Source organism: Chenopodium quinoa, unplaced genomic scaffold, assembly GCF_001683475.1.
Source record: "Chenopodium quinoa cultivar QQ74 unplaced genomic scaffold, ASM168347v1, whole genome shotgun sequence".
Classification (NCBI taxonomy): Eukaryota; Viridiplantae; Streptophyta; class Magnoliopsida; order Caryophyllales; family Amaranthaceae; genus Chenopodium; species Chenopodium quinoa.
In genome coordinates this window covers 5,485,605-5,506,383 of record NW_018742390.1, presented here as the reverse complement: position 1 = coordinate 5,506,383, position 20,779 = coordinate 5,485,605, and the positions used below count along the sequence as shown (strand labels likewise).

Genomic DNA, 20,779 nt, shown 5'->3' with positions numbered 1-20,779 from the left:
ATATTATATGAATTTAACAATTAAAATTGAAATTAGGGTTCATAACCATCAAATTCGAAATTTTAGGGCTTTAGGGTTCTTAAAAAAAATACATGGTTTGAGGCTATTTGAGAAATTAAATTCACAATTTAATCAATTCCAATCAATTAAAATCATATTTTAATAAGGTTATTTTAATCCATAATTAAATTCCTCCCCTTAATCGAATTAAAATTAGCCTAATTCACACATCAAAATAATCATATTATTGTGACCAGTAAATCATATGCAAGCGGCTAACTGATACCACTATAGGGGTTTAGGTACTCTAAGCGGAATTTAATGAATCTCATTCATAAGCACCTAAACAGGATCTCGTGCATATACAAATAAAGGATCACTTAATAGTTTAGAATTAACCTTTGATGCGTGAATTCCCAAGCTTTCTTCTACCTTTTTGCGGAGATTAGAGCCCAGTTGTTGCTCCTGTAATATTGGTCCACAAGTGTAGATCGAACCTCCACCAATGCTAGCTGGACGGGAGAGATTAATCTTCTCTTCTATGGAGAACTTCTAACCGGTTGTAGAGAGAGAGGAAGGGAAAAATATTACATTGTTTCTTTTGAGAGATGAATGTCTGTTCTATTTTTCCCCAAGCCCTTTATTATATATAATCATATTATCTAATTAGGGCAAGAATTATTCCTATCTTACTCTTTATGGCCAGTCATTCACTAAGCCCAACTTTTGGACTCAGTATTCATGTTCGACCTAACACTGTAACGTGTGACCTCATAGGATCCATTTAGTTGGCATTCGTTTAACCCAATGATCAATATTGGTCTCTAGCAAGACGTAAAGAAGACCTTACTAAACGAATTTATTATCTCCATAATACGATCCATATTATATTAGTAATTGCACGAGAGTCGAGGACACATTTCCTTCATAATACTCCACAACGGAATAAGAAGACAAAACCCACCTCTTCCCTTCACCCCTTTATTCTTCATGGTTAAATTATGAAGACCAAAGTCAATTTTGCTCACCCCTTTATTCTTGTGGATTGCTAAACATCGCCCGCAAATCTCCACAAAAAGCCCACAAATCTATATTGAATTTACCTTATTGCCCTAAACCTAAAATAAAAAAATCTAACCCATACCCACACTCTAATCACCCGAAAATACGGCAATGTTGAGGCGGCAAGGCAAGGACTTGGCGGCCACAGCGGCGGAGGGAAGGACGGCTCACGGTGGCAGGGTTTTTTTTAAATTTTTTTTTTTAAAAAAAAACCAGAAGAGGTGGGGCGCCTGGCCAGGACGCCCAGCCCCTGGTGGTGGAGTCTGCTCCGGCCGCCGGAACCAGGGGGTTGGCGTCTGACCTGGACGCCTAGCCATGGTTGTGGCGTTTTCCAGAGGCGCCACCGCCGTGGCTGGGTGTCCAGGTCAGACGCCAGCCCCCTGGTCTCGGCGGCCGGAGCAGACGCCACCACCAGGGGCTGGGCGTCCTGGCCAGGCGCCCTACCACTTTTTTTTTTTTTGTCTAATATTTTTTTTTTTGGAAAATCAGAATTCTTTTGTTAATGTTTAATATTTTTGTTTTATGTGTTAATGTTTTTATTTCTAATGTATATATTTTTTTTTAAATCAGAATTTTTTGTGTTAATGTTTAATTAAAAAAAAAACAAAAACTTTAAATAAAATTTAAAAAAAAATTACAAAAAGTTTAAATAAAATTACAAAAAAAAAGAAAAAAAATAAATAAAAAAATAACAAATTACATAAAAAAAAAAATTACAAAAAGTAGGGGTGGCGTCTGGCCAGGACGCCACAGCCATGGTGGCGGCGTCTGGCCAGGACGCCACAGCCATGGTGGCGGCGTCCTGACCAGACGCCACCCCTACTTTTCGTAATTTTTCCCCCGGATTATCTCGCTTTCCGGCGACGATGACGGCTCTTCGGTGTCCCTCGGCGATCCACTCCAGCTCCACATTTTTCGTGAGAGTGAATTACGGTTTTGGTAAAAATTAGAAAAAGGGCAAAAGAGTCAAAGTAAAAATATTTGTGGGCTTTATGTGGAGATTTGCGGGCGACATTTAACAAATCCCTTATTCTTCATGGTTAAATTATGAAGACCAAAGTCAATTTTGCTTGTTCTTTTTACTTGTTTCTTAATTTGGGCTAACCAATCAAAGTTGATTTGATTATGCTTAGCTCAATATCAAGCTTATCTCACTCCTTAACGGCTAAGAATTGATGACTCAAAGTCACTTTTTGCTTCCTTATAATTGGTTGTCGTCTAATACTCAAGCTTATCACTTTAGCAAACTTCATCTTATGATTCATACCCTTAATTTCTTTCAAGTTCCTGGAATAAAAATACTCCATATATATTTAACGTATTACCGTACGTGCATAACTACCGCGGCTATCACGGCTCTTCCCTTTGCTTGAAATGGTTGTGGTCATCTCTTTCCTTGCCACCAAGCTCACGCACCGCAGCCACGTACTCTTCTCCTTCCTCCATTCATGGCATGCTTGGTGAAACTAAGAATGGTCTTTGAGACTACTCTGTACACGTGAAACCAAAGTGAGCTTATTACATCTTTTATTTGCTCTTAATTATGGGTATAAGTTGACTTTTATGTTTGGAAAGCATGCAACTCTTGTTTTTCTGATTTAATGATTATGTATTACTAGCTTTGTTTTGAACTTGACTTTCTTACTGATGATAAATCATAGTAGTATTTGCTTTTTATATGATCATAATATCATATATGTAATCACGAACTAAAATATAAACCCATTTCTAATAAAATGAGTATTTGACTATTTGTGTAGTTTTCATACTAAGTAATTGAATTATTTGTAGTTTTAAACTCTATTTTTTTACTAGTATGAATAGTAGTAGCATCTATTTTAAAAGAGTGCTTATTCTACTCTAAAGAAGCTAATACTTGTTTTATTCTTTGAAAATAGGTTTATACTTGTTTTATCAAAGGTTTTGAATTGAGAGGTTACTAATGAATATTTATTATTATTTGGTATGATCGAATGAGTCATGGTAATGAGGAATTAATGATGGAGGTTGAGAGTTCAGATGATAAATATGGAAAAATAAGCGAGATGATGATTAAGGATGATCAAATGAGGTAATCATTATGTCTAGCAATTGTGTCTAGTCATGTATATGTAAATATTATATATGTCTAGCAACTATTTTTAGTCTCATATGTGTGTCAATTATGTCTGGTTATTGTGAATGCATGTGTGTAATTTTAAATGGCATGTTGTTGTATCACATGTATGTCTGTATGATATGCTTGACATGATATGATTTAAAAGTGTGTTATGTACAAATGACATGACATGACATGACATGACCTTTTATATCCATGCATTGTATATATTTTTAATGAGTTATGATGTGATAAACATGTTTATTGATGTATTTTAGCATTATGATTTATATTAATGATTTTATATATACAATGTTCAATTGATTTGTGGGTCTCCCGAAAGTATGTTAATAATCAACGAATAACTTATTATAAGGTAAATAACTTAATAAATGAAAGTAAAAAATCTGGCGCGTCTAGCAGTATGTGTTATGTTTCGGTCATGCAATGCATGTACCCATGGGGCACCAACCCAAATATGTCGAGCACCTGCTCTATGTTATGGGCACCGGCCCATCGCGGAAGACGTTCTGCCATGTCATATTGTCCAGCGACTAGCATTTCCACCAAAAAGATTACGAATTCCTGAATTATATTAAAGGACTTATGAGAACTCACAAGGATACTCTATTGATGAGTATTATAATATGTTGATATGTACGATAGTTTATATACATGTCTTACCATCATACAAGGTGATAAGAATGCTATGAACGACAGGTTTTTCTAGTTATTTTGTTAATTATAAATTATGTGTGTGTGATCTGTTTTGCTAATGTCCCTGTTAAGTTTAACAATAATGATTATTTTACTCAATTAAGTGCTACGAATGAATGATTATGAAATGTGCCAATGTGCTATGAATTTTTATGAAGTTATACAGTTGTTTATTTAATATAATACAATAGATGTAACTTTTGTCGACATTGGAAAGTGAACTGAATGTGGAAAATAGGCGACTTACAGGTGGAGGAAAGTATGTTAATGAAAGGGGGAAACATTCCCACACGAATGAAAGTTATGTTATGTCCAAAACCTGTAATTACCTATAATCTTACGTAAAGGGAATGATCCTTGCCGACACAGTTTTTTAAAAAATAATGATGTTAGATTATTTTTGAACAACTTTGTATGTATGATATATGCTCAAATGATTTTGAAAGAAAAACTACTTTTACAGGCTAGAGTAATGTTACTGAGTTTTCCACAAATTTTTGGAATTTCCTGTATTTTGTTTGTTTTCTATTTTTATGGATAACTAAAGGGATAATAATGACGGAGCTGAAGTTAATCAAAAGTAAAAGCATTAAAGGAGTTTACTTAGTTTAGGGAATATGGAATCAAAGCTTATTTATTATCAATCATCGAGAGCTGAGATAGATTGATTATTGTTTTATTACAGTAAGGAAGACTGGAGTTGTATTTTTTATTGAATATTCTCCTTAAGAAGTATGTTTATTTATGGGCCCATAACCCATAGGTGGCTATGAGATTATCTATATATAATTGATTTCGCTTTGTATGAAGAGTAAAGAATGGTTTATCTATTGTTAATTAATTCCGTTGCGAATGACGAGTTAAATACGGTCCGATGACGTCGATTAAAAGTCAAGGCGTTACAGTTTGGTATCAGAGAAAAACTCTACCGGAAGTGCGGGTCGTAGACTCGCACCGCCAGAGTATAATCTTAAGGATACAGAAGTTGATTTTTAGGTTATTGAAGAGTATCTTTGAGAAATGAAATTAATTTGAGGTTATAATTTTTGGGACTTGGAAAATGATTAGTGGGACATGGAAGTCCATCTTTGGGATATGAATATGATTTGAGGTTAAGAATTTTGGGATATGAACTTGATTTGAGGTTTGAGTATCATACTTGTTATTAGATTTAAGTTAGAGGATTTAATTCATAAGTAATGTTATAATTTGATTTATGAGGTAATATTAGTTACAGTGATTCTAAGTTATGAAATGCCAAGTTTTGAGGACAAAACTCTTTATAAGGGTGTAAAGATGTAATACCCGAGATTTTAAAACATGATTTATTATGCTCTAATCTATATTAAAAGCTTGATTAAGTTTTAATCTCTATTTTAACCAGTAAGAATGTTTTAGTCTTAACTTTTATTTTAAGATTATATAATCCCGGAAGCAAATTTTTTTAAAGGAAAGTAATTTATTCCAAAATTTATTCGGGTAAAATGATATTTTTATGTTTGGTAAAATATTTAAAAATTTGCATCAAAACCTATATTTTTACGGACAGTAAAATTACAAACATGATTTGCTCGCCAAAAGAGACGAAACCCACCTCTTGTTTCTTCATATCCCTCGCAGTTATGATATTGATGATACAAAGTCTAATTTTTATTCTTTAATAATTAGTTGCTCATAACCCCATGATTATCACAATAGCAATTTGTTCTTATCATCATTTTTTGTTAGACTTTATATATATTTGTAAAATATATAGTTTACTTTATTGGGCTTCCAACCCTATTAGGCATTATGTATATATACTCTTGTGTATAATGAGAAAACGACGGAATTGATTTCCTTCATGGTATCAGATACTCTTTCGATCCTTTCCTCCTAACCCTAGCCGCATCTCTCTTCTTCTTCTCCAATAATCTTCTTCTTCTTCTCTCTTTCTCATGGCAGACACACCTAAGTTTCATCCTGCGCTCACCGTCACTAATGTCAAGTCTTTAATTCCCATTACATTAGACAATGAGCAGAGCTTGTATCATTCTTGGGCTACGTTGTTTACAAATCTTGTTAGGGTTCATGATCTTTATGATCATTTGGTTCCACCAACGGAGGCAACGGCCAAGGCTGCATATGATGCGGCTAAGAAGGCTGATCCGATCTCCTGGAAGCGATTAGATGCTGTTGTGTTGCACTGGATTTACAACACCATTTCTCCCGATCTTCTCAATGCCGTTCTCAAACGCGAAGACACGGCAGAAGGGGCATGGAAGCGTCTTGAATCCCTTTTCCAAGATAACAAAGCTTCTCGCGCTACCCATCTTGAGGAGGATTTTGCTAATGCTCTGTTCGAGGATTTCATCTCGATCGATATTTTTTGCAATCACCTCCAATCTCTGGCGGACAGGTTGGCTGATGTTGAGGCTTCGGTCACTAACGGGCGTTTGGTTTTGCGTCTCACGGGTTCCTTACCTGAGGCGTATAGTGGTACGGTAGACTACATACAAAATCAAGAGCCTTTGCCTTCATTTGAAAGTTGTCGTTCGAGGTTGAAAATGGCAGAGCGTACTATTAAAGCACGTCTGGCTCGTGAAAATGGTGGTTCTGGGGGCCGTGCCGGGGGTGCCGCTTTAGTTGCGTCCGACTCTTCTCAAAATGATTCCTCTTCAAGAAAAAATCGCAACAACAACAAAGGCAGGAACAAGAACAATGGGAAGAAAAGGGGCAGCAGTCAAATGGGTCAAACTCCAGTCAACCGCCACATCAGCAGCCATAGTGGCAACAGCAGCCACGTCAGCAGGGGCCACCTCAGCAGGGGCAATGGCCACAGTGGCAACCGGGGTGGGGTGGATGGACAATTCCACCATGTCCATATCTTGCTTTCTCTTAGCAACCAAGGCCAAACTATGCGGCCCAACGCTCTTCTAATGGGCCAGGTGCGCTTGGGCCTAGACCTCAAGCATACAATGCGAGTGTTCCAGCTTCTTCTCCTTCCACAGTCAGCTACACTCCAACAGACATTGAGGCCGCAATGCATGCTCTTTCATTCTCTCAGCCTGATGGGAATTATTATATGGATACCAGCGCAACGTCTCATATGACGGCGGATGCAGGTATTCTCTCTTCTTATTTCAATTCAAGCAATAAGCATCAAAACATTGTTGTTGGTAGTGATCATTTAATTCCGGTTATTGGTCATGGTAGCACTATTTTACCCCCTCCTCATCCTCCGTTCACTCTTAGCAATATTTTTCATGCTCCTAAACTCATTAAAAATCTGATCTCTGTTCGTAAATTTACCACTGACAATATGGTTTCGATTTCTTTTGACCCTTTTGGCTTTTCTGTTAATGACTTACAGACGGGGATCAGACTAATGAGATGTGACAGTACCGGGGATCTTTATCCACTTTTCTCTAATACTCAAGCCAATCACTCAAATCAGTCAGCTTTTACTACATTCTCTACCGATCTTTGGCACAATCGTTTAGGTCATCCTGGCGATGCAATTATCAACACTCTTCGTAGTAATAAGTTTATTGATTGTAATAAGGCTTGTAAATTTTTTTTCTCATCATGTCCTCTAGGGAAACATTCTAAGTTGCCTTTCTATGATTCTTTATCATATACTTTCTTACCATTTGATATTATTCATAGTGATCTTTGGACTTCTCCTATTGCTAGCTCTTCCGGGCACCGTTATTATGTTCTTTTTCTTGATGACTATAGCAAATTTTTGTGGACATTTCCTATTGCCAATAAATCACAGGTTAAACAATTATTTTTGTCTTTCCATGCCCTTGTCAAAACTCAATTTGAACGTCATATCAAAACATTTTAATGTGACAATGGCATCGAATATATTAATGGTACCTTTGAGCAGTTCTTTGATTAACATGGGTTACTCTTTCGTCTCTCTTGCCCTCACACATCTCCAAAAAATGGCAAAGCCGAAAGACACATAAAATCCATCAATAATATCATTTGAACCCTTCTCTCTCATGCATCTATGCCGCAATCCTTTTGGCATCATGCACTCTCTATGGAAACGTACCTTCTCAATATACACCCTACTAAGGTGTCAGATAATCTCTCTCCCACGCAAATCCTCTATCAAAGTGATCATTCTTACTCCGATTTGCGTGTCTTTGGGTGTTTATGATTTCCCTTATTTCCTTCTACTACAATTCACAAATTGCAGGAGAGATCAACCCCTTGTGCTTATTTAGGTCCGGCTTCTAATCATCGTGGCTCTAAGTGCTATGATATGTCTAGTGGTAAAATTATAATTTGTCGTCATGTGCGGTTTGTAGAAACCGAATTTCCATTCTCCAATCTACACAAACCCACTCCTTCAAGTTATGATTTTTTGAGTGACAATGCCATCCCCTCCATAATGCATGCCATCAATCCAAACCCAATACCACGACAACATAAGCCTGATCCAATTCCTCAGCCCACTTCTCCAAATTCTCAAACTGGGCCGCAGTCTCACACGGGCCCAGTTCGCTCTCTCTCTTCTACTTCACTTGGGCCGCAGTCTCACACGGGCCCAGTTAGCTCCCCCAATGCTGCTCTCACTCCGGGCCCTGCTCCACAGCAGCCCATGTTCTCCCCAACTCCTCTCATGGACTCGTCAGCTTCCCCTAGCCCACATTCTCATGCTGAAAATATTCACTCACCAATCTCTTCTCCTAGGCCCATCAATCCCATGCTACACCGCATGAAAACTCGTGCTATCAATGGTATTTTCAAGCCAAATCCGAAGTATTCTTCCAATTTTCACACCTCAACCACTACGGCTCTTTCCCCTATTCCTAAAAATCCCGTTAGTGCGCTCTGTGATCAAAATTGGAAAGATGCAATGTTGGATGAATATAATGCTTTAATTGATAATAAGACTTGGGATTTGGTGCCTAGACCACCCGATGTGAATGTTATTCGGTCATTGTGGATTTTTCGGCATAAGCATAAATCTGATGGTTCTTTTGAGCGTTATAAAGCTCGTCTTGTAGGTGATGGTAAGACTCAGTAGCAGGGGATCGATTGTGATGAGACGTTTAGCCCCGTGGTCAAACCTGCTACTATTCGAACAGTGCTAAGTATTGCTCTCTCCAAAGCTAGGCCTATTCATCAAATGGATGTCAAGAATGCTTTCTTACATGTTCATCTTAATGAAACTGTCTATATGCATCAATCCATGGGTTTTCGTGATAAAGATCATCCTGATTATGTCTTATATGGTTTGAAACAGGCCCCTCGAGCTTGGTATCAACGATTTGCTGATTTTCTTGCTACTATTGGGTTCACTCACAGTCAATCAGATCACTCTTTATTCATATACATGAATGGTTCTGATGTTGCATATATTCTGTTGTATGTCGATGACATTATACTTACGGCCTCATCTGATCGTCATCGTAAGCATTTTATGTCTCTCTTGGGTTCGGAATTTGCTATGAAGGATCTAGGTCCTCTGAGTTTCTTTTTGGGGATTGCTGTCACTCGCCATGCCCAAGGTCTATTTTTATCTCAGAAGCAATATGCTGCCAACATTATTGAGCGTGCAGGGATGTCGAACTGCAGTCCTAGTCCCACTCCGGTTGACACGAAGTCTAAGCTTAGTGCAACCGATGATACTCCTTATGCTGATCCGACTATGTACCGTAGTCTTGCAGGTGCTCTTCAGTATCTTACTTTCACTCGCCCTGACATTTCTTATGCTATGCAGCAAGTTTGTCTTCATATGCATGCTCCGACAAATGAGCATATGAGTGCTCTAAAGCGTATCATACGCTATATTCAGGGTACTTTATCTTTTGGTTTGCATCTGTACGAGTCCGATGTTGATCGTCTTATATCGTATACAGATGTAGATTGGGGTGGGTGTCCAGACACCCGTCGTTCCACCTCTGGGTACTGTGTGTTTCTTGGTGATAATCTTATTTCTTGGTCTTCCAAACGGCAACCAACTCTCTCTAAAAGTAGTGCTGAAGCGGAATACAGGGGCGTTGCTAATGTGGTTTCTGATTCATGTTGGATTAGGAATTTATTATTAGAGTTACATCGTCCCATTCAGAAAGCTATCCTGGTTTATTGTGACAATGTTAAAGCGATATATTTATCAGGCAATCCAGTTCAGCATCAGCGCACTAAGCACATAGAGAAGGATATTCACTTCGTCCGTGAGAAGGTGGCTCGTGGTGAAGTTCGTGTGCTTCATGTACCATCCCGTTATCAAATTGCTGATATATTCACTAAAGGGCTTCCGCGCGTACTATTCAATGATTTTCGGGACAGTCTTAGCGTACGAGAATCTCCCGCTACGACTGCGGGGGTTTGTTAGACTTTGTATATATTTGTAAAATATATAGTTTACTTTATTGGGCTTCCAACCCTATTAGGCATTATGTATATATACTCGTGTGTATAATGAGAAAACGACGGAATTGATTTCCTTCATTTTTTTCTTAATATTCTAGCAATAATACTTCACAAGGGAATAAGAAGACAAAACCCACCTCTTACCTTCACCCCTTTATTCTTCACGGCTAAATTATGAAGACTAAAGTCAATTTAGCTTGTTCTTTTTACTTGTTTCTTAATTTGGGCTAACCAATCAATATCGAGCTTATCTCACTCCTTCACGGCTAAGAATTGATGATCCAAAGTCACATTTTGCTTCCTTATAATTGGTTGTCGTCTAATACTCAAGCTTATCACTTTAGCAAACTTCATCTTATGATTCGTACCCTTAATTTCTTTCAAGTTCCTGGAAAAATAATACTCCATATATATTTAACGTATCACCGTACATGCATAACTACCGCGGCTATCACCGCTCTTCCCTTTGCTTGAAATGGTTGTGGTCATCTCTTTCCTTGCCACCATGCTCACGCACCGCAGCCACGTACTCTTCTCCTTCCTCAATTCATGGCATGCTTGGTGAAACTAAGAATGGTCTTTGAGACTACTCTGTACACGCGAAACCAAAGTGAGCTTATTACATCTTTTATTTGCTCTTAATCATGGGTATAAGTTGACTTTTATGTTTTGAAAGCATGCAACTCTTGTTTTTCTTAGTTAATGATTATGTATTACTAGCTTTGTTTTTTTTTAACTCGATTTCCTTACTGATGATGAATCATAGTAGTATTTTCTTTTTATATGATCATAGTATCATATACGTACTCACGAACAAAAATTTAAACCCATTTCTAATAAAATGAGTATTCGACTATTTGTGTAATACCCCGTATTTTTATACGTATTTTATTTAAAATATGTATTTTATAAAGGTATTTAAATAATTTAAATATTTTAATGATGGTATTTTAATTATTTATCCTATGTAATTTTGGAAATATTTTTACTAAAGGAAAGTTTGTTTAATTATTTATTTTATTAAAGTTGGGGTTTTATTTTAAGAAAGTATGATTTTAACAAGTTTTATTAGGGAAGGGATTGGGAAAAACTAAAAGAGGAAAGTTAAGGGTAAAAGGGGTTATAGAGAAGGGGTATAAATATCCCTCTTATGAGGCAAATCAACTTTGCCAAGAGTGGAGAAAACCCAAGGTAAATTTCTCTTCCTTTTCTCCTTATTTTTCTTTCTCCTTCCCCTTTCCCTTTTGTTTTCAGACCACCACCACCACCGCCAAGCGCCACCACCAGTGGGCCACCGACCACCAGCCACCCTACCGGCAGCAGCGACGACCACCAGTGCTTGTAGTGGCGCCGGTCTGATGTCGGAAGTCCCGATTTTCGAAAAAAAGAAAACTTAAAAAAAAAATCTAATCTTTCTTGCTGTAATTTAATCTATGCTTTAATATAATTGTAAATTATGATTTTTGGGATTTCATTTTGATGTTTGATTATTATAATTATGTTGATTAATTTTCAGAGTTTATTTTTAATTAAAAAGCCCCAAATTTTGAAACCTTAGGCTCTTGATTTATGAATTATTGAAAGAGTATGATGTATTATGGTTTAGATCTTTGATTAAAGTATTTTAAGGCTACTTCACAGCAAGTTTTAATTAAAATAAAGTGCTGAAATTTTATGTAGAGCACTTAATATTATGATTCTTGAAGAAATTTCAATTACCCATTAATTGAGACTTAAGTATGGTGTATTAAATATAATTTCAGCCTATTTTAATTAAATTATGAGGAGTTTTATAATAGTATATATTGCTGGAAATTTGTTTAGAGTGGATTTTAATACTCTATTATGACTTTAATGTGTAGGAGAATTTGAAGTAAGCGATTTCTATTAGTCATGGCGATTTTTAAATCATACTCAAGGTATGTTCCCGTACTTAGCATATTTTGGTGATGTAGTATCATGCTAGGCTTGACTTCGATCAATTACAAGTAGTATCATGCTAAGGTTTATCTATGAAATTGTGAATTATTGGTGTTGGTGATTGAATTGTGAAGCATGAATTATTTGTGATGGTTTATGGATTGTAAAATTATACTTTTGGCATGATTATATGGACTAATCTTTTATTTAGGGCATGTTAGAGTGCATGTTTATTTAAACTACATGTTTAATTTGGCTTGTAATATCGAAAAGGAATTTTATTGTGGTTCATATAACATATAAGTGTCTATGTGCACGAAAAATAAATTATGTGCTAGTGCCTTTGTGCACTTAAGGTGTTTTTAACATCGAGGGATAGGATTTTTTGCGCTTTATGCGTTTAACGTGTCTTTGACACTGAGGTAGAATTAAAAAAGGTCCAACAATAAATATTATGTGGTCACTAAATATTCAAGAATTAAATTGGTATGTTTGTTGATTGAATAATTGTTGTTGATTGAATTATTATGCTTTGAAAGTCATCACCAAGTCTAATAATATGTAAATAATGTAAAGTGAAAGAGATTACGCACCAAAACTCTTGGAATGTATATACCTTGAGTATGAACATATGAGGGGAGTTATGGGAATTTGTATTTAACCATAACTTCTAATGGAATACAGGACGCTGTACCTTCCTTTTTATTTATTATTATGCGCAGGAATTCTGCCACCTATGTGTGGCTTTATCGCTAGCACGGTTAGCTCTCGTGTAAGTTAACCTCAATTTATTTGGGGGAGGTAGATTTGGAAACCCGTTCGATGCGTAATCAACACTAAACAAATTATTTAGTGTCTAGATAATGATTCTTATTGAATGTTATGTGTGCTTGTAAACAGGTGCATGGAGGTAAGTGTGTGCGTTGATTGGTGAAAGCATGTTAGTGTGTTTAATTACGCTTATGTACTCAGATTTGTTGATTATGTGTGTCTGTGTGTTTTGGCCATGTCTTTATCTTGGCCCTATGATGACCCATTTTAATGGAGAGTAGTGGAAGCAAGTAGAGATAAGCTTTTCAGGTATTGAAGCATATATATGACGGGGCTTGAGTGAACACCGAATCAAGCTAGTTTCTATTAGTTTACGACCTGTTTTATGCATTGAATATATATGGTGTTATTTTATATATGGACTAACCAAGGATGTGGATTTGGTTTGGTTTGAATAAGCACCTTTAATGGTTCCAAGTTGTAGTTTAATTTTAATTGACTTCGTTTGTTTTGGTTTTAAACTTCATTTTTGTTTGTTGACTTTTAAGTTGACTTTTTTTTGAATGGTTTTGATTTTAAGTCTCCCGCTATGTATCTTTTCTAGTTGCCTTAGCCGTTTTAACGTTGGCGGTAATGTCTTAGATATTCCTAATTCGTATTTTTAAAAGGGTAAAAGAGGTATTTTAAGGAAAGGAATTTCTAGGGTGTTACAAAGTGGTATCTGGGAGCTTAGGTTGAGATTTTAAATTACCACTAACCCAAAAATGTCTTTTTTTACTATGTTTTAAACTTGGCCAAGTGCTAATTTAATTATGCAGTGTTAATTTTGTTCCAATTTTTTTAAGTGGGACCGAATATTTTCTTTTTATTTTATTTTGATTTGGAAAAAAAATATATTTAGAAGACACTCGAATTTTATTTTATTTTATTTTGAAGTGTCCGAATTTTTTTTGTTAATAGGGCCGAAATATTGGCCCTTTTTCCCCTAAATTTCAAAAAAAATTTAAAGCAGGGTAAAAATAATTTAGTTTGTTAATTTTTGCAGGAAGCAAGGATTCAGGTCAGAATTATGCTTTAAAAGCTTTTATTAATATGTTGGTGAGCTTGGGTAGGAAAAGAAAAGGGCATATAGGCTAAAAATTTAGTTTCTTTCCTATGTGCATGATTTTATTTTGTGGTGTTCAAGCATGTTGTATGACTAGATATTTGTTGATGAAAGCATGCAATATGTGTATTATTACATGTGATATTTCAAAAGTGTATGATTGAACACCAAACTTAATTTCCTGCAAACACTGTGTTGTTTATTTTATTTTCTTTGGGAAGGGAATTCTTTTCTAAGCCTTTTCCTCTACAGGATGCCAATCTTTCCTAGCAAATTTACTCAAATGGGATCACTTGTTAAGAAACATAATGAACACTCCTACGACTTTGTAGAAAAGATCAGATACTTTTGTTCCTACATGAACAATGTCTTACGAGACAAAGTTTATGACACTCCTGATCGTATTTCGGCTATGATTGTCCATTTTCTTCCAGAGGAGCCTCCTTTAATTTCTGTCAAAGAGAGATTTTCTAATTTTTACCTTCCAGGAGACATTCCAAATTATTATAAATACAAAGATTATTATGGCCAGTGGTATCTAGATTATGCTTTCATGACTAATTATCTCGTAAGAGTGCAAAAAGCTCATTGTCAGCACTTAAATCTTCCCTACCCTGACTACTACTATGATAATCTAGTAGGGAACAATCCTCCTCCTAATCAACAACCAAGAAATTCTTCTTCTTTGTCAAGGGGTAATTAGGAAGAAAATGGAGAACAACAAGAGGGAGATAGTTCACTTATGAAGATTTCTAATCCTAATCCACCTCCTACTCCAATAATAATAAAAATTTCATCTGATGAGGAGGAAAAAGGGGAGTTTGTGCAAGTAGAACCTGAACCTGAGTCACATGAACCAATAGAGGAGACAAATGATTCTGACTTTGATTCTTCAAGCTACAAAAAATCCACTGACAAAAGGGATAACGTCCGAAAGGATTAAACTCCTATAATTTCTTTTCAGCAGGAACTCTTAGTTTATTTTTAATATTGTCATTATTTACAGTCTAAGTAATAAGTGGTATGCCACAAGGATTCAGTGATGAACTTATGAAAATTCGTAAGTGATTAAACTCATTTATATTTCAGTATTTTATTCTTTCTTTACATCAATAAAATTCCATTTTATTTCTTTAATTCCTTCTTTCAATTTAATTCATCCCAATCACAATAAATAATTCCATCTCCAATATCTTTTCATCACGTATTACCATCCTAAATCTACAAACCTTCCTCCTATTAAATTTAATTCATAGTTTCAAGCCTTGAGGGTTCATGGGAATTATTTTTTATTTATTTATATGATGCTTTATTAAATGTATGGTTGGTTAGCAATCAATAATTAATTGATAAAGCTACGAATTTCGGGAATTCTACTACTTATACCCCAAAATTCACTAGCTTCAAAATTATTGTGAATGTTTTAAGGATATTAATGCATAATTGAGTGTATGCCTTGGGAGCTAACCTAATCCATATTTAATTTAGAGCCTTATTCTTTAATTCAAGAGAAGAAAGATGGCAGGGGGAAGCAACACTAACACCGATGAAAACAAACTTAGTGAACTTAGTGCAGTTAGCAAGAAACTCAAATGGTAATGGGGATGCCCAGGGGGATCTTTTTAAGAGGGTGGCTCATAGTAAGCCACTAACATATCAAGGAGAGCCTAATCTTACTATATTGGAAAACTGGTTGAGGGTGTTTGAGAAGCTGTTTGGAGCTGTAGGATGCCCTGAAAATTCAAAAGTAAGTTGTGCTACCTACTATCTGAGGGGTGAGGTTGACCTTTGGTGGAAACAAAATGAAACTACAATTAGAGCACTACCTGGATTCAATTAAGCTAAGTTCCAAGAAAAGGTGAGAGACAAGTTTTACCCTATCTTTTTGCAAAAGGAGTTCTCAAACCTTAAGATGGAAAAGATGCCAGTTACTGAATACTACACCAAGTTTATTGAGTTGTCCCGTTTTGCTGAAGAGTCTGTTGCTAAAGAAAAGGCAAAGGCTAGAAAGTTTGAGAGTAGCTTGACTACTGATTTGCAGTTAAAGCCGTGCGGGCAAGTGTTTGAGACCTTGGATGAAGTATATGGAAGGGCCGCACACCTTTACGCATTGGAGGAGAAGAAAAAGAAGGAGTTAGCTGAGATAGAAGGAAGAGAGAAGAGGAAGGAGGTGGGGCAAGTTTTTGTTAACCAACAGGGAAACCAAAATGGTTTTAAGAAGTAGAAGTACCACCAAAATTACAATAACTTCCACAACAGTAACAACTTCTAGGGAAATAATCGTCAGGGAGGACGTAATAACAATGTAGGGGCTAGAAACCATAATCAAGGGAATAACAAGAATGGGAGGACTTATTATTGTAAGAGGTGTAGAAATAATCACCTTGGAAAGGATTGCAAAGGCAATTTGCTTGCTTGTAGCGCTTGTAATAAGCTTGGGGCATAGGGAATATAAGTGTTTCTCCAACAATACTAATGGGAACAGGAAGAACAACAATAATTCAAGAGGAAACTAGAGGAATTTCCAAGGGAACAACAAAAACTTTACTGAGAATAAGGGAGTGCAACAAAATGGGGTGAAGAGCAATAACAATAACAGTGGGAACAATCAACAGAAAGGTGGAGCTGCAGGGAAACTGAATGTTTTGAGTAAGCATGAGGCGAATTCCACAAAATATGTGATCACTAGTACTTTTTTTATGAACTCTATTCCTGTTAAAGTATTGTTTGATTCTGGTGCAACTTTTTCTTTTGTTTCTAAGGGTATTGTTTCAAAACTTAAAGACTTCTTAAACACAGTAGAAGTAGTTGACCTACCTGTAACTATACCTACGGGTGGGGTAGTGAAATGAACCAAAACTTTTAGAAATGTACCTTTAGAAATAGAAGGGATGGTATTCTTGTCTGACCTCATTGAGTTTGGGTTGAGTGACTTTGATCTCATTTTAGGAATGGACTGGTTGAGTAAGTTTAATGCTGAGATAAGTTGTAGGTCATAGAAAGTGAAGATGGTCACAAGTGGAAATGAATCAGTGACTTACTGGATGCATGGTGAAACCAAGTGCCCAAGGTTAATAACAATGCTAAAATTAGCAAAGTACATGAAGAAGGGGCATCCAGTATATTTCTGTAATGTTAGAAATATGGATCATGAACAGGTGACGAACTTAGAGGATATAGAAGTAGTCAATGAATTTCCGTATGTATTTCCATAGGAGATTCCTAGAATGCCACCTAACAGGGCAATAGACTTTACTATAGATTTAGTTCCTGGAACAGCCCCAATATCCAAGGCACCATATCGAATGGCACCTGCAGAAATGAGTGAGTTAAAGGAGTAATTGCAAGACTTGTTGGATAAGGGACACATTAGACCAAGCGCTTCTCCTTGGGGAGTGCTAGTGCTATTTGTGAAGAAGAAAGATGGGAGTATGAGGTTGTGCATTGATTATAAGGAATTAAACAAAGTGACCATAAAGAACAAGTACCCCCTACCAAGAATCGATGATTTGTTTGATCAATTAAAGGGTACCACAATGTTTTCGAAGATTGATTTGAGGTCGGGGTATCAACAATTGAGGATTGCAGATGAGGACATCCCTAAAACTGCGTTTAGGAGAAGATATGGACACTACGAGTTTACAGTTATGCCATTTGGATTGACAAATGCTCCTGCAATCTTTATGAATTTGATGAATAGGGTGTTTCATCAATTTATGGATAAGTTTGTAGTTGTGTTTGTAGATGATATATTGGTGTATTCGAAAAGCAAAGAGGAACATGCAGAACACCTAAGGGCAATTCTACAAGCACTAAGGGAAAATCACCTTTACGCAAAGTTTTCTGAGTGTGAGTTTTGGTTAGAAAAGGTAGAATTTTTAGGCCATTTTGTGTCCAAGGATGGAGTAGAATTAGACCCAGCCAAAATAGAAGCTGTTAAGAGTTGGCCTACACCATAGACAATATCGGATGTGCGGAGCTTCTTAGATTTAGCAGGGTATTATAGGCATTTTTTTAAGGACTTTTTAAAGATTTCTAAACCTATGACCACTCTAATGAAGAAATACAAGAAGTTTGAGTGGGATGACAAGTGTGAAGAGGTGTTCCAACTCTTGAAACACAAACTAGTTATAACACTAGTGCTTACACTACCAGATGATAGTGGAATGTATAATGTGTATAGTGATGCATCAAAGAATGGTTTAGGGTGTGTGCTTATGCAAAATGGAAAGGTGATTGCATATGCATCGAGGCAGTCAAAGACCCACGAAGTGAATTACCCAACCCATGATTTGGAGTTAGCTGCAATCATTTTTGCACTAAAGATTTGGCGCCATTACCTATATGGAGTGAAATGTAGAATTTACACAGATCATAAGAGCTTAAAGTACATTTTCACCCAAAGGGATTTAAACTGTTGTCAAAGAAGATGGTTGGAGTATACGACGGATTATGACTTAGATATACAATACCATGAGGGGAAAGCGTGCGTAGTTGTAGATGCTCTAAGTCGTAAATCTAGTCATGGATTAAACACATTAGTAGTAGCTAATGAGTTGTATAGAGAAATGATGAAACTGAATTTAGAAGTTGTAGAATGGGGTGTACCAGAAGGTATTCTTGCGAACCTAAGCATCCAACCAACAATATTAGATGAGATACGAGCAAACCAAGAGGGGGATGTGAAGTAGGACAGGATTCACGAGAAAATTAATCAAGGAAAAGCTACAGACTTAAAATTCATGAAGATGGGAGTTTGAGATACAAAGGTAGATGGAGTGTACCACAGAATTGTGAAGAAGTAAAAAGAAAGTTGATGGAAGAAGGCCACAATACACCATAATCAGTACACCCAGGAGGGGACAAGCTATAAAGGATTTAAAGAAGATGTTTTGGTGGCCTAGAATGAAAAATGAGGTTGCAGAGTTTTTGGAAAAGTGTTTAACATGCGAAAAGGTGAAGATAGAACACAAGAGACCTCAAGGGACTGTGCAATCATTGGAAATGCCAGGATGGAATTGGGATTGCATTTCAATGGAATTTGTAACTTGCCTTCCTAAGTCAAGTAGTGGAAATGACACCATTTGGGTAGTGGTGGATAGACTTACAAAATCTGCGGTGTTTATACCAATGAAAGAGAGTTGGAAGATGGAGCAACTTGCGAAAGGTTACATCAAACATGTTGTGAGGTTACATGGGGTTCCAAAGGACATAGTGTTTGATAGAGAATCAAGGTTTCTTTCAAAACTCTTGATAAGTCTACAGGAAAATTTTGGTACAACCCTTAAGATGAGTACGACATTTCACCCTTCCACAGATGGACAAACCGAGAGAACCATTCAAACCTTGGAGGACATGCTGAGAGCCTGTGTTATAGACTTCCAAGGAGGATGGTAAGATAGCTTGGACTTAATTGAATTTTCCTACAACAATAGTTATCATGCGAGCATAGAAATGGATCCATTTGAGGCCTTGTATGGGAGGAAGTGTCGTAGTCCAATTTGTTGGAACGATATTAGTGAAAGTATGATTCTAGGGCCTCAAATGATTGAGGATACAATAAATCAAGTAAGGGAAATTCAAGCCAAAATTCAAGCAGCTCAAGATCGCCAAAAAAGCTATGCAGACTTGAAGCGTAGAGAAGAAGAGTTCGAAATTGGTGATAAAGTATTGTTAAAGGTGTCACCAATGACAGGAGTGATGAGATTTGGGAAGAAAGGAAAGCTCAACCCAAAGTATATTGGTCCATATGAAATACTACAAAGAATAGGCAAAGTAGCTTAAAGGTTAGCCTTACCTATAGAGCTTTGTAAAGTACATGACGTATTCCATGTGTCCCTATTGAGAAGGTACATTGCTGATAAATCCCATGTGTTACAACCCAAAACCATTGAATTAGATCAAAGCTTAACTTGTGAAGAAAGACCTGTCAAGATTCTTGACAGTAAAGTACGTAGTACACGCAATAATAATGTTAAGATTGTAAAAGTGCTTTGGTCTAACCAAGAATATAAGGAAGCCACTTGGGAAGCAGAAGATGAAATGAAAAAGAAATACCCAGAGTTGTTTCAGGTATGTTGAGTTATGGGGGCGTAACTCGTTTTCTTTAAGGGGGTAGAATGCGGTAGAATTTCGCGCTTTTCCCTATATTTTAAGTCATTTTGTGTGTTTGCAAAATTTTTACCAAGGATTTTGAAAAGTTGTGCTCTCAAAGAGTAAACGAATGACAAAAGGTAAAACAATATTATACAAAAAGAGGAAAAATTTTGAATTTCGTTCCCGAAACTTTTTTTTAAGGGGGATAGACTATAACACCCCGTATTTTTATACGTATTTTATTTCAAATATGTATTTTATAAAGGTATTTAAATAATTTTAATATTTTAATTATGGTATTTTAATTATTTATCCTATGTAAGTTTGGAAATATTTTTACTAAAGGAAAGTTTGTTTAATTATTTATTTTATAAAAGTTGGGGTTTTATTTTAGGAAACTATGATTTTAACAAATTTTATTAGGGAAGGGATTAGGAAAAACTAAAAGAGGAAAGTTTAGGGTAAAAGGGGTGGTAGAGAAGGGGTATAAATATCCCTCTTATGAGGCAAATCAACTTTGCCCAGAGTGGAGAAAACCCAAGGTAATTTCTCTCCCTTTTCTCCTTATTTTTCTTCTCTCTTTTTCTTTCTCCTTCCCCTTTCCCTTTTGTTTTTGGAAAACCACCAACACCGGC

At 36.3% G+C, this 20,779-nt stretch overlaps 1 protein-coding gene across 4 annotated transcripts; it reads left to right on the top strand.

Moving 5' to 3' along the window:
- Positions 1-1,803: 1,803 nt before the first annotated feature.
- LOC110700265 (uncharacterized mitochondrial protein AtMg00810-like) lies at positions 1,804-20,365 on the top strand. 4 transcript variants are annotated; one of them, XM_021877790.1, is made up of 6 exons: positions 1,804-2,571; positions 2,961-3,133; positions 5,822-6,981; positions 7,230-10,862; positions 12,115-12,171; positions 13,225-20,365. In XM_021877790.1, the coding sequence occupies exon 4, from the start codon at positions 9,006-9,008 to the stop codon at positions 10,212-10,214; it is 1,209 nt and encodes a 402-aa protein (XP_021733482.1). In that variant the 5' UTR covers positions 1,804-2,571; positions 2,961-3,133; positions 5,822-6,981; positions 7,230-9,005; the 3' UTR covers positions 10,215-10,862; positions 12,115-12,171; positions 13,225-20,365. The 4 variants fall into 4 exon arrangements, with proteins under 4 accessions (XP_021733482.1, XP_021733475.1, XP_021733496.1 ...); XM_021877783.1 differs by having other exon boundaries at positions 2,961-6,981; positions 13,225-13,252; positions 13,989-20,365; XM_021877804.1 differs by lacking the exon at positions 2,961-3,133.
- Positions 20,366-20,779: the final 414 nt, after the last annotated feature.